Below are 14,148 nucleotides of genomic sequence, written 5' to 3'. Positions count from 1 at the left end.
ACTTTTCACAGCATGGTTAAATTAAAAGGTGCAATGACCTTTTAGGCAGGTAATAGTAAAATAATTGGGTTGGCTGGCCTGCACAGATTGTATTGCAATAATTGATGCCAAATGCCTCAATCTAAAGCAATTCAACAAAGCAGTCTAAAACTTTATAATCATTACAACTTGGCCTTCAAGATTAAGAATACATGACATAAAAAGATATCTACAATTAAAATCTTAGAGTTGAAGACACGCACAGACAAAATGAAATCAGATTGCAAAGGATTCAAAATTCCATGCAAAAAGAAGAATTTATTCTTTGACAATGGTTCACAAAACTTACCATGAATAGAATCACTCTTGACTAAACACCTAAAATGCACACAAGAAATTATCAAACTATCAACAGGTATTGAGATATTTAACATGTGATTATTCACACAAGAACCACACAAACTACACCAGTAACCTTTACCGAAGATTTAACTTGGATGAATACCTTGCATCAAGGGACGTATTCTGTTTCCAACGTTGGCTGTGTTCTAGTCGATGTAGCTAATGGCGCTTTCGTGTTCCCAACTGTTGTCATATGCAGTGCTTCACCAGCATCTGCAGCCTTTTCCATTTGATGCATTTTCTTCCTCTTATTAAACTTCCATACCCACAATATCAACAATGCCAACAAAACTAACAATGCAACTCCACCAACTACAGACCCAACAATAACCCCGACCCTAGAACCGTTGCCGCCACCCGCATGACGTTGTGACGGAGGTGGTGGCTGCACCGGTGGAGGCAAAGGGGAGGTGGATTCAACTACGATAGAGAAATGCCCTTGTTCATAAGTCTCACACTTGTTCCCAGACACCACATTGGTGAAATTTATCTGACCATTTAAAGTAAACCGCACACATTTAGCAACCAAACCAGCAGGCACTGATTGTACTTGTGTGAACTCAATTGAAATAGGTTTTTCAGAAGCATGGATTTCCAACTCTTGCAGGTTTTTAGCGGATAGATTTGAAGCATCATAAGCAAGAAGACCCAATACAGGAGCTAGATACATGTAGCCAGGTAAAGGGTAATATGTCGTAGACCAATTCCCGAGATCTTGATAGACCAAAACGAGCCTGACGACATAAGGATATCCTATTACCCCAACTGGGATGGCAAATTCTCTGTACATAACACCTCTAGTAAACAAACTACCACTACGTAACCTCAACACATATATCTGAATACCAGTTAAATTTGAAGGGGGAGATGCATTGTACTGAATGCCAGTTTTTGGTCGATGGAATGCACGGAAAGCATAGTCTTGAAGAAGAACATCAAGTGTTCTAGCAGGTGTTTGAGCTTCAACTTTTGGCCACCAAACAACCCAAATCAATATAATAAGCATCGTGAGACTTCGAACATGAAGCCCCATCGATGCAAAGTTTACTTATAATCAGTACGAATTACACAAAATCCTAAAGACAAGAGGTACAAATAAGAAAGAAGCTTCAGACTGGCAGACCGTTGTAATTCCAGAATCTGATTCTGTTTGTAAACTAATAACGGATAACTAAAAAGCAAATACCCAAGGCTTTAGTTAACTTTTTGATAAAAAGCATTTCGTCGAACACTTTCGAAGCATAATATTCACAACTGAAAACCTAAAATTCCGTGAAGTAAAAATCCGTAATTATTCACTTAAATGCACAAAACAATGTGGATCATATACGATATCTCATAAAACTGAAAAGATATCGGAAAATATGTACCAGAAATCCGAAATTTAGTTCAGGCGATTAACTCCGATATAAACCCTAATTTCAGCAATTAACACCTACAGCTTGCTAATCAATTAAGCAGCAACACACTTTACTCTTTTGACATCGTATCGTAATCGTAATCGTTATAATATCACCACATTTATTCCAAACAGGCGAAATTATGCTTATTTACACGGATTTCGCAGATTGTACCTACAAAATTCTAACAGATTTCTTCTGAAGATGTGAAATCGTTGCTAAATTGTGTGAAAATGCGAGAGCTACAGCTCAGAAGATGTGAAATCGATGCTAAATTGTTGATTAAGTTCTTCAATTTAATATTGAAAAAAAAAAATTTGGTGAAGCAATAAGTGAGTGTATGTATGAACAGAGAGATAAAGAGGAAATGATGAATGGAAGAAAGAGAGAATGAGAAGAAGACAGAAAGAAAGAGAGGGATATAGATACATAAATATGTATGTATATGTGGTGAATTTACAGAGTGTTAATAGGAATTTACAATTTTATTTTTATTGAGTTGAGTTGCCATAAATGCCCCTGAGTCCCTGACATCTTTCTGTGTGGACAATTGGGTACAAACGATGGGTGGTACTTTGATGTACAACTACTTTTACGTGTAACGAAGAAAACCACGTCAAATGATCATTTGACCAAGGTTGATCCGAGAACAGCTTTATTTTATTCACCCCGTATATTTCTATCCTTGTTTTTTCATTTTATTTTTAACATCAGTTACTAGTGAAAGACCTGCGAATTTGCGAGATTATTTTAAAGAAATTTGTTATTGTAAAGCAAAAATAACATGAAATGATAATCAAATCCAGAAGAAATACGGTTGGAACATAAAAATCTAATTAAAAATAAAAATATCAGCTCAAAAGATCAAATAAACGTTATTAGGTATAGTTTCTCATTGGTAATTAAACGAATTCAATCTATTTACATAGTTGTGTACAATATGAGTAATGCCATCGATATCTGTCTTATAGTGAGTATGTCTTGAATTTTTTTCAAAGTAGAAATACGTAATTTATCGATATGTAAAAAAAGATGAAAGTTGAATAAAAGAGAAACATGAAGTATTGAACAATTTGATTATAATGTATTTCAAACGTATTAATGTTTTTACCTGATAAAAGAAAATGCGGATAACAATAAACTTTTCAAGATGTTATAGCTAATGATTCGAGAAATTATTCATAGAAGAAAGTCTCGTCTATGATTTCTCTGAAAATGAATTAGCTAGATAGTATCTTATACATTAGTATATTTTGCTTATACATTTGAAGAAATAAAAACCAAGTTCCAAATTAAGAGATACAAATAATTATCGTATATAAATGGCGTTGAGAAATATTACAGCTAACATAGGACAACTCTAGAATGTCATTGTGATATTTCTTTAATTAAGTTGAGATATAGCTTTATTTTTGTAACAATAATCACCTCAAACCACTAAGATACTTAACGCTGCTGATGTTAATCCAACCATATCACATAAGGAAGCTAACAAAAGACCAAGAATTATAAAAATAGTGATTTTTTCTTTTAACTTACATATATGTACTCCCTGTTGCTATATAAAATAAAAACTGAAATTAAGCATTGCAAGAACAATTGTAAGCATATACGTTCATGTACCACCATTTAAGTTGCAAACCAAAATGAAATGGATAGGAAAATGTATTCTATAGCTCACGAACCCACTTAAACACCATTGTTCCAATTGTTGAAGAATAGAACTCTTAAATATTATTGATGACATAAACCCTATTTATAGGATACATAGAAACCCTACATAGAAACCCTAACGGACCTGATGTGTGCAGCGGTATATACGAAATATTATTAAATACGATACAAATTTACACAAGTTTTATTTATTTATTTACAGATGGGATATACCTAAATTCTGCTACAACACTATAGGCAGTGTACCTAATCGTAGAGTAGTATAGTTTTTAGTAAGTCTGGTTCGTTCCACAGGGAGACGACTTATTTTACACTATATTTTAAACAACTATATTTGTACAAAATATATATAATTATATATAGGTAGTAATATTATTATAAAGGGGGGTTTTACCGTTTAATGACAGGTTTGTCGATTTTTAATAAAGCGTAAAGATAAATGACAATAATTAAGTGCGTAAAATAAATAACAATATTTAAATGACGATATATAAAATTGCGATGAAATAAAATATGAAATAAAATAATTATGTTTATTTAAACTTCCGTAATCATGATGTTTGACGTTTTGATTTTAATTTATTACCCTGGGTTAATTGTCCTTTGTCCTGGTTTATTTGAAACCTATTTGTTTTTGTCCATAATAGTCCATCGGTCATAATTATAAAATGCTCGTCAAATTAACCTTATTTCTGAAGTCAAATATTCCAACTAATTAGGGATTCAAACTGTAACAAGGTTTTAATACTTTGTTTAATAATTACACCAGGTTATCGACTTGTAACAACCCAAACCAAAACCACGACAATTCCCGTTAAATTTCACAACTAAAAAAAAAAAATTCTGGTGCAGTTCATTTGCGCGGCGCGCCAGGTGGGTGCGCGGCGCGCCAAACCACCTGGACAGCCCGTTGTCCCCGGAAGTCAATTTAACGAAAATGTTTGACTAGTTCCCGACATTTTTAGCCAAAACGCTTTTAACCATAAATTCATATATATAAAACTAGCACGTTTAATTAATAAAATTAAGTTTACGAAGCGGGGCCCACATCGACCCAAATTACCCTTTAAGTATCAAAATACAATTTTTGACCATAAGACTCTTAATACGAAACAAGGCCGAGCATGGAGATTGGGGATACGCTACCCAATCCTAAACAATCCAAAAGCAAGCCTCTAAAGCAACTATGCAAGTCTTCTAGTCCCCGCGCTTACCCGAGCCAACGTCCGCATGCAATCTATAAAAAGAGTCAACAACGAGAGGGTAAGCTAACGCTTAGTGAATGATAATATACTACATACATATATATGCATAAAATGGACACGCCACATAAATAAACAAATACCGCATACCGGAGCGTCCAAGCCTAAAGGCAAGCTAATCTAAGTATACCATACGATCACTAAGCAACAAGCTACTAATACCATCAATAAGGTAAGTTCACCAACGTCAATGTGAACAACGCCAATAACTACCCCCGGAGGGTTAACTACATCACGACAACACAACATTAATCACAAATTAGCAATTCGACAATCATGCAACATATCGTGCATATACCAATAACCGCAAGTCCACAATAGCTAGCAATACCAAAAGCATATAGTTCATAATTAAATATGCCAATACATAACTCATACAACCATGGTTAACCAAGTACACAAGAGAACGGTACATGAAAGTCCGTTGGAGTTCATAACATCCACTAGTGTTACTTACACACCGCGTAATCACTAGTCCCCCGGGTGATGTCTTAAACACCGCGACTAACTCACCCTTACAACAATGTGGCGTCTTAAACACCGCGACGAATCCACACTTCATTCAATACAATGAGTGGTGTCTTGAACACCGCGACACTTCCACTCCCATGACATTGTGGTGTCTTAAACACCGCGACAATACCACAAGTCAATTACACAATGAGTAGTGTCTTAAACACCGCGACAATACTACTCGTCAATTCCACAATGAGTAGTGTCTTAAACACCGCGACAATACTACTCGTTTCATAGAACGTGGTGTCTTAAACACCGCGACAATACCACATTCGTACAACACAATTAAATACATTACATACATACACGCATAATTATTCCACTCACAACCACGTGTGATAACGTACACCCAAAATGTGTACTTTGCCAAAGGTAGTCAACCAAAACGCACAACCGTGCCAATTGGACCTATGCACAAGTCCATCAAATCCACCTATATGTGAAGTGAGCTCTATAGCCGAGAATCACTTCACCCGACCCGCACCCATCCTACACATACATATGCATATAGGATATTAACACTCACCTTGAAGTCTTGATGAAAGCTTCCAAATAATCTGCAACTCGCCAATGGAAAATACCTATTCCATTATCATAATTACAACAATACACTTAGAATGGATTCACAAATCAACCCAAATTGACACTTAGTGCAAATTTGACCCAAATGCACTTCCAAGTACAAAACGCGCCCAAAATTAACCAATAATCACTAACACAAGTGAGAATGGTCTTAATACGCCAATTAAACCCGATCATAGGTGTTAAACACCTATCTTGCCCAAAATGACACTTAAACCCTAATTTTGACCCATAAGGTCAAAATCTCATTCTTTACAAGTTTTGACACCAAAACACATTTAACTCGGTTTTATACTTCAACTTAATCCATTTTAAGTTTATAAACTTCATTAAATCGCCAATTGGGTCATAATCACCACCAAACCCTAATTTGACCCAAAGTCAAAGTTAGTCAACCAAATAACCCTAAATGGGTTCCAATACTTCCATAATCACTAACTTAAGTGATTAAACTAAATTTCAAGTTCTAAACATGGCCAAATAGTTCACCAACCCGAAATCCACCAACAATTAACAACAAACCCGATTACTAGCATCACTAAACCCATTTCATCACCTAAAAGGGTTTTACAACAAATTAACTCAAACCCTAAATTGAATATCAAATCAAATAATTGAAATTCGGAGTTTGAGCTTACCAATACTATTACCGCGTAGCCAAGAACGAAAGGAACAACTTTAGAACCCGAGCTTTGGTGAGAAATCGACTCCTTCTTCCCCAAATCAAGCCCTCTCTCTCTAAACCCTTACTCTCTCTCTAAAAATGGTTGAGAGTGTTTTTGGTTGGTGAGAATTTGATCCAAACTGATCAAAGGATCAGTTTTGATGACCCTAAACCGACCCCAAGTGAAAAGACCAAAGTACCCTTCATTTAAAGCCTTTAAAAAGGCTGAAAATTGCTTCTGACCCATTCGGCGCGCCGCGCCCCATGGTGGAGCGCCGCTCCAACCTACAGTTCAGTTTTCCGAAACTTGTTTTGGCCATAACTTTTTGACCGTAGCTCCGTTTTCGATGAATCAAATATCGTTGGAAACGTAATAAGATTTCCTTTCCAATGGTAAGGCTTTGAAATATCAACACAAACTTTATTTGGGGTTGAAAAGGTACGTACACACCTTGTACCTCAAACAACGTCCAGTTTCCTTCGACGGTCGAGCAAGCAACACCTACATGCTGTGCACACTCCATACACACATAGTACACCTTAAATACATTATGTACAATAAATATTTGGGTCTTACAACTCTCCCCCACTTAGAATCGATCACGTCCTCGTGATCCTCGTCACTTAACCAAACGGACCACACTCCACGGTCCTCAACATAAGTCCCAATCCGACTTTCCTAAGCAATTCTTCCCGACGAATCGCCTTCCACAACTAAATCGTCATCCACGATTTTTTCTCAAATCCACAATCCGAGCACTAAAACCATACTCATTCCCTCGCATCGGGAAACTCATCACATTTCTAACCGAGATATCACTCCTCTAGCGTACCATTACCAAGTACCGTGCTAAAGCAACCAAGTCTCAACCTAAGGTCAACAACCCGAAACGATGAAGACCGAACCAAACGAATCCTTACGGATAACACCAATCACTAAACATCCCTTGTAGCGCGCAATACGACCAATACGCAACTACCGTAACATCATAAGCGAACGACTAGAACCACTAGCGTCCAATCGACTATAACAACTTAAAACCCTAGGCGTACAAAATCGACCATTGTCACGCCCGTAACGACATGTGAGCGAAATACGGCTATCGCATCAGTAATCACACAATACGGTCCTCACGATCCCACCATAGGAGTATAAAACAACTGATAGATCACTCAACACCGGATGAAGTCAGCGGACCCGAAAGTCATGCTCCACCGATATAACAATACCTCATGATGAAGTCAGCGGACCAGAAAGTCATGCTTCACCATGATAACAATACCTCATGATGAAGTCAGCGGACCCGAAAGTCATGCTTCACCATAATAACAATACCTCACCCAACGAGTTGTGCAACATCGCGCTTCGCTACACTATAGTGAACCCTAACGGATACCACTAACCACCCACAATCGAGCAAGAACCACCTATATCAAACATAGGAACCAAACAATAATTCTCTAAAAGAGAATCCGACACACACACATCCCTTAACCGAGGGATTTCACCTTGCTCGCCAAACACATCCATTATCTCTCAATGAGATTTACCACATTACCACCTCGGTGGTAATTTAAATCCAAACCAATAGTACAACTTGAACCAAAATTGTACTCCACCACAAATCGACCAAAAACTAGGTCCCAACACAAGTTTCGGATCTACCATAAGCACTATCCGAAATCTCACCCTAAAACTTCCTCGTGCGGGAGTGTAACTCCCCCACTTGGAACTACGTTCCATATCCATAACTCGTACTACCGTACAGTGCTACCAAATGTAGACTTTACCAACGATTGGGTACACACGACCCATCACCACATCTCGCTCTAACCTCGAGTTCACGAAGGATTTTAACCAATCCTTATACACTTTGAACGAAAGCGTACCGCAACACAATCGGAGTCGAACACCACGCTAGTAGGTATAAAAGAGGCACCTAATGTTGCATCATGTAGACTCCATTACCAACACACATCGAGATTAAAAACACTCGATCTCAAGGGTTCCAACCACCCGACGAACCTCATGGTTCATCACTTCAACATAAAAGCGAACACGCGCTTAACAATCGAACACCAAAACCATTTCCGTGGCTTGGTAGAAACATTTCTCAAATATCAAGGAATGCTTGGTTGCACTAAGTCTTACGCCCTTCGCCCGACAATCAAACGTCACCATAGGGTACTTCCATTAGGAACGTCACCCATAACAACAATATGCACAACACAAGGCATTTAACAACTCAAACTCAAACGGCATCGAACATTCCCAAGACTTGTGACCCCTCATGCCACCATTGTAACATCTAGACGCGCTAGAATTCGATATACTCGTCCGCGTACCACCCGTGCTCACACTCGGACCCTTAGTCCTCTTACTCGGAGCACCATAAGAAACAACCCTTCTATCCCTTGAAGGCTCACCCTTCTTCGATTGTGTATGCGACTCGAAACCCCTAGCCAAGTCGAATAATTCCGAAAACGATTTCGCTTGACCACGTCTAATTTTTCTTTTCAAGTCGTCATTCAAAGTCCGATAGAAATCCCCCATTAACAAACGATCACTTCCCAAATACTCCGGACAAAACGAGCCTTCACCATAAAGGTCGTCTTGAGAGTACTCAAATCCATAGATCCTTGTCGCAAGTTTCGCAACTCATTACGCAATTCCCACAAATTGGCCGAAGTCCGGAACTCCTCGAAGAATTCCTCCTTAAACTCGTCCCACGATAATGCCATAAACGTTTCACCACCGACAAGATCAATCTTACCATCCAACCAATCCCTCGCCCTACCCCACAACAAACTCGTAGCGAGTCTCGTCTTTCTCTCGGGAGGACAATCAATAGTACGGAAACACTCTTCGACGTCCGAAATCCAAGTTGTGCTCACCAAAGGATCCGGTTTCCCGTCGTACATCGGTGGTTTAGTCCTCATGAAGCTCTTAAGATAACGCTCCATTTCGCCACTACTTTGAAGTTTGGAATACTTCCTATCCCTTTCTTCTCGAAACGCTCTCATTTGCTCCGCAACGGCGGCCGCAACTCTAGCGTTAAACTCCACGTTATTCGCCTCGATCTCGTTTCGCGTCGTCAATCTCAAAATGCAAAACGATTAGATCACGAACGTATAAAATCGCACGCACAACTCCGTCCCATCTTGCTAAACACTCGTCGTACATCACTCGTTAGACGCGATTTGCACCCGTAATAAGGTTTGCAAGTTCTTATTACGCACACACGCCGCATCGACTTGTTAGTACAACGACCGTCTCGCTCGATGATATAAACAAACACAACAAGATTCTACGCGATACAAACATACGCGAGAATTATTTTCACAACACAAATAACATATTAATAATATCCGTATTACTAATACAAACGTTAGTCAACCTATAACAAGGCACTAACTAAACCCATTCCGACCCGTAATCCTACAAGTCCCGCAACAAATTAAGCACACACAAAAGTCTAAGTCTAGGCACCTATCTCAAGTCACCTAAATCCCTTAGACCATGCTCTGATACCACTTGTAACAACCCAAACCAAAACCACGACAATTCCCGTTAAATTTCACAACTAAAAAAAAAAATTTCTGGTGCAGTTCATTTGCGCGGCGCGCCAGGTGGGTGCGCGGCGCGCCAAACCACCTGGACAGCCCGCTGTCCCCGGAAGTCAATTTAACGAAAATGTTTGACTAGTTCCCGACATTTTTAGCCAAAACGCTTTTAACCATAAATTCATATATATAAAACTAGCACGTTTAATTAATAAAATTAAGTTTACGAAGCGGGGCCCACATCGACCCAAATTACCCTTTAAGTATCAAAATACAATTTTTGACCATAAGACTCTTAATACGAAACAAGGCCGAGCATGGAGATTGGGGATACGCTACCCAATCCTAAACAATCCAAAAGCAAGCCTCTAAAGCAACTATGCAAGTCTTCTAGTCCCCGCGCTTACCCGAGCCAACGTCCGCATGCAATCTATAAAAAGAGTCAACAACGAGAGGGTAAGCTAACGCTTAGTGAATGATAATATACTACATACATATATATGCATAAAATGGACACGCCACATAAATAAACAAATACCGCATACCGGAGCGTCCAAGCCTAAAGGCAAGCTAATCTAAGTATACCATACGATCACTAAGCAACAAGCTACTAATACCATCAATAAGGTAAGTTCACCAACGTCAATGTGAACAACGCCAATAACTACCCCCGGAGGGTTAACTACATCACGACAACACAACATTAATCACGAATTAGCAATTCGACAATCATGCAACATATCGTGCATATACCAATAACCGCAAGTCCACAATAGCTAGCAATACCAAAAGCATATAGTTCATAATTAAATATGCCAATACATAACTCATACAACCATGGTTAACCAAGTACACAAGAGAACGGTACATGAAAGTCCGTTGGAGTTCATAACATCCACTAGTGTTACTTACACACCGCGTAATCACTAGTCCCCCGGGTGATGTCTTAAACACCGCGACTAACTCACCCTTACAACAATGTGGCGTCTTAAACACCGCGACGAATCCACACTTCATTCAATACAATGAGTGGTGTCTTGAACACCGCGACACTTCCACTCCCATGACATTGTGGTGTCTTAAACACCGCGACAATACCACAAGTCAATTACACAATGAGTAGTGTCTTAAACACCGCGACAATACTACTCGTCAATTCCACAATGAGTAGTGTCTTAAACACCGCGACAATACTACTCGTTTCATAGAACGTGGTGTCTTAAACACCGCGACAATACCACATTCGTACAACACAATTAAATACATTACATACATACACGCATAATTATTCCACTCACAACCACGTGTGATAACGTACACCCAAAATGTGTACTTTGCCAAAGGTAGTCAACCAAAACGCACAACCGTGCCAATTGGACCTATGCACAAGTCCATCAAATCCACCTATATGTGAAGTGAGCTCTATAGCCGAGAATCACTTCACCCGACCCGCACCCATCCTACACATACATATGCATATAGGATATTAACACTCACCTTGAAGTCTTGATGAAAGCTTCCAAATAATCTGCAACTCGCCAATGGAAAATACCTATTCCATTATCATAATTACAACAATACACTTAGAATGGATTCACAAATCAACCCAAATTGACACTTAGTGCAAATTTGACCCAAATGCACTTCCAAGTACAAAACGCGCCCAAAATTAACCAATAATCACTAACACAAGTGAGAATGGTCTTAATACGCCAATTAAACCCGATCATAGGTGTTAAACACCTATCTTGCCCAAAATGACACTTAAACCCTAATTTTGACCCATAAGGTCAAAATCTCATTCTTTACAAGTTTTGACACCAAAACACATTTAACTCGGTTTTATACTTCAACTTAATCCATTTTAAGTTTATAAACTTCATTAAATCGCCAATTGGGTCATAATCACCACCAAACCCTAATTTGACCCAAAGTCAAAGTTAGTCAACCAAATAACCCTAAATGGGTTCCAATACTTCCATAATCACTAACTTAAGTGATTAAACTAAATTTCAAGTTCTAAACATGGCCAAATAGTTCACCAACCCGAAATCCACCAACAATTAACAACAAACCCGATTACTAGCATCACTAAACCCATTTCATCACCTAAAAGGGTTTTACAACAAATTAACTCAAACCCTAAATTGAATATCAAATCAAATAATTGAAATTCGGAGTTTGAGCTTACCAATACTATTACCGCGTAGCCAAGAACGAAAGGAACAACTTTAGAACCCGAGCTTTGGTGAGAAATCGACTCCTTCTTCCCCAAATCAAGCCCTCTCTCTCTAAACCCTTACTCTCTCTCTAAAAATGGTTGAGAGTGTTTTTGGTTGGTGAGAATTTGATCCAAACTGATCAAAGGATCAGTTTTGATGACCCTAAACCGACCCCAAGTAAAAAGACCAAAGTACCCTTCATTTAAAGCCTTTAAAAAGGCTGAAAATTGCTTCTGACCCATTCGGCGCGCCGCGCCCCATGGTGGAGCGCCGCTCCAACCTACAGTTCAGTTTTCCGAAACTTGTTTTGGTCATAACTTTTTGACCGTAGCTCCGTTTTCGATGAATCAAATATCGTTGGAAATGTAATAAGATTTCCTTTCCAATGGTAAGGCTTTGAAATATCAACACAAACTTTATTTGGGGTTGAAAAGGTACGTACACACCTTGTACCTCAAACAACGTCCAGTTTCCTTCGACGGTCGAGCAAGCAACACCTACATGCTGTGCACACTCCATACACACATAGTACACCTTAAATACATTATGTACAATAAATATTTGGGTCTTACACGACTGCGTGTAATCCAAGGTTTTAATACTTTGTTAACAATTACACCAATTACCCTTGAATGTAATCCACCCCTGTTTTAATGAGTCTGTTGACTATTAATCCATCCCCGTTTCCGGTCAAATGAACAATTATTAGTATTTATAAATATCCCGCTTACCATACCCGATCAAGCGTATGTGGTTATATATAAATACGTCAAATTATAAATCTCTATATTAAATTAACAAGATATCATTTAGTTAATATAAAGCCCATTAATAGCCCATAGTCCAATTTCCACAAGTGTCGGTCTTTTATCCAAGCCCTAATTATGGTCCAAAGTTCAATAACCCCGTCTTAATATTTAGTCCAACATCACGATTACTTCGGCTCAAATAAGCATAATAATAACTTAAATACGAGACATTAATTTAAAAAGGAAGAACATAGCTTACAGTGGCTATTAATCGCGTAGTGTTACACGGACAGAGTTCTGACTTTAAAACCCGTAAAATAACCTTTACATTACCCAAACTAATCTAATATAAAACTAAACTATTATATAATATATATATATATATATATATATATATATATATATATATATATATATATATATATATATATATATTACAGAGGGAGAGTAATATTGAAAGAGGTGTGTGTAAACTCGTCGATATTCGTGGCCTTTTATAGACCTGACCAAGATTTCCCCTCCATACGATCGCATGGATTTATAGCTTCCAGGCCATGTGATCGCATGGCCAGCTGGATCAGACCACTTTCTTGCCAAAAACGTGGGCGGCTCGATTATTAAATAATATATAATATAATATATATAATTATATATATATATTATATTATATTCTTGTGCATAGTAGACTGTAATTTTAGGTCCGTTGACTCGCGCGTTGATGCTCGGCTTATGTCCCAGTTCCGAATTTCTGAACGTCCTTTTGTACGCTTAGATATCTTGTATTTTGCGTTCCTCGACTTATACTCTTGTAATTTTTAGACGTTTCTCATCAATAATTTGAACCACTTATATTGTATCTTGTACATTTGAGCTTTTTGGTCATTTGCGTCTTCAAATCGTTGTTTTCTTCTTTTGTCTTCGCACTTATTTATTTAAATGATTATTACATAAAAATAGAACAATTGCAACTGAAAACTTTACATATTGGGATGATATTGCGACTAAATATATGTTCATTTGGAGCACTATCAAATATCCCCACACTTGAACGTTGCTTGTCCTCAAGCAACACAGAACTTGAAATTAAATCACACTTCACTCGAATCACTTTTTTTTTCACACTTTATACATCAG

At 38.1% G+C, this 14,148-nt stretch overlaps 1 protein-coding gene across 1 annotated transcript; it reads right to left on the bottom strand.

Annotated features, from left to right (window-relative positions):
• Positions 1-490: 490 nt before the first annotated feature.
• Positions 491-1,414, bottom strand: LOC139844570 (uncharacterized). The gene has a single exon (XM_071834796.1). The coding sequence runs from the start codon at positions 1,412-1,414 to the stop codon at positions 491-493; it is 924 nt and encodes a 307-aa protein (XP_071690897.1).
• Between the last annotated feature and the right edge of the window lie 12,734 nt (positions 1,415-14,148).

Source organism: Rutidosis leptorrhynchoides, chromosome 1, assembly GCF_046630445.1.
Source record: "Rutidosis leptorrhynchoides isolate AG116_Rl617_1_P2 chromosome 1, CSIRO_AGI_Rlap_v1, whole genome shotgun sequence".
Taxonomy (NCBI): Eukaryota; Viridiplantae; Streptophyta; class Magnoliopsida; order Asterales; family Asteraceae; genus Rutidosis; species Rutidosis leptorrhynchoides.
This window is presented reverse-complemented; position numbering and strand designations above follow the sequence as displayed.

Coding starts and splice junctions, on each gene's coding strand:
- LOC139844570 (XM_071834796.1), bottom strand. CDS start 1,414: ATGGGGCTTCATGTTCGAAGTCTCACGATGCTTATTATATTGATTTGG.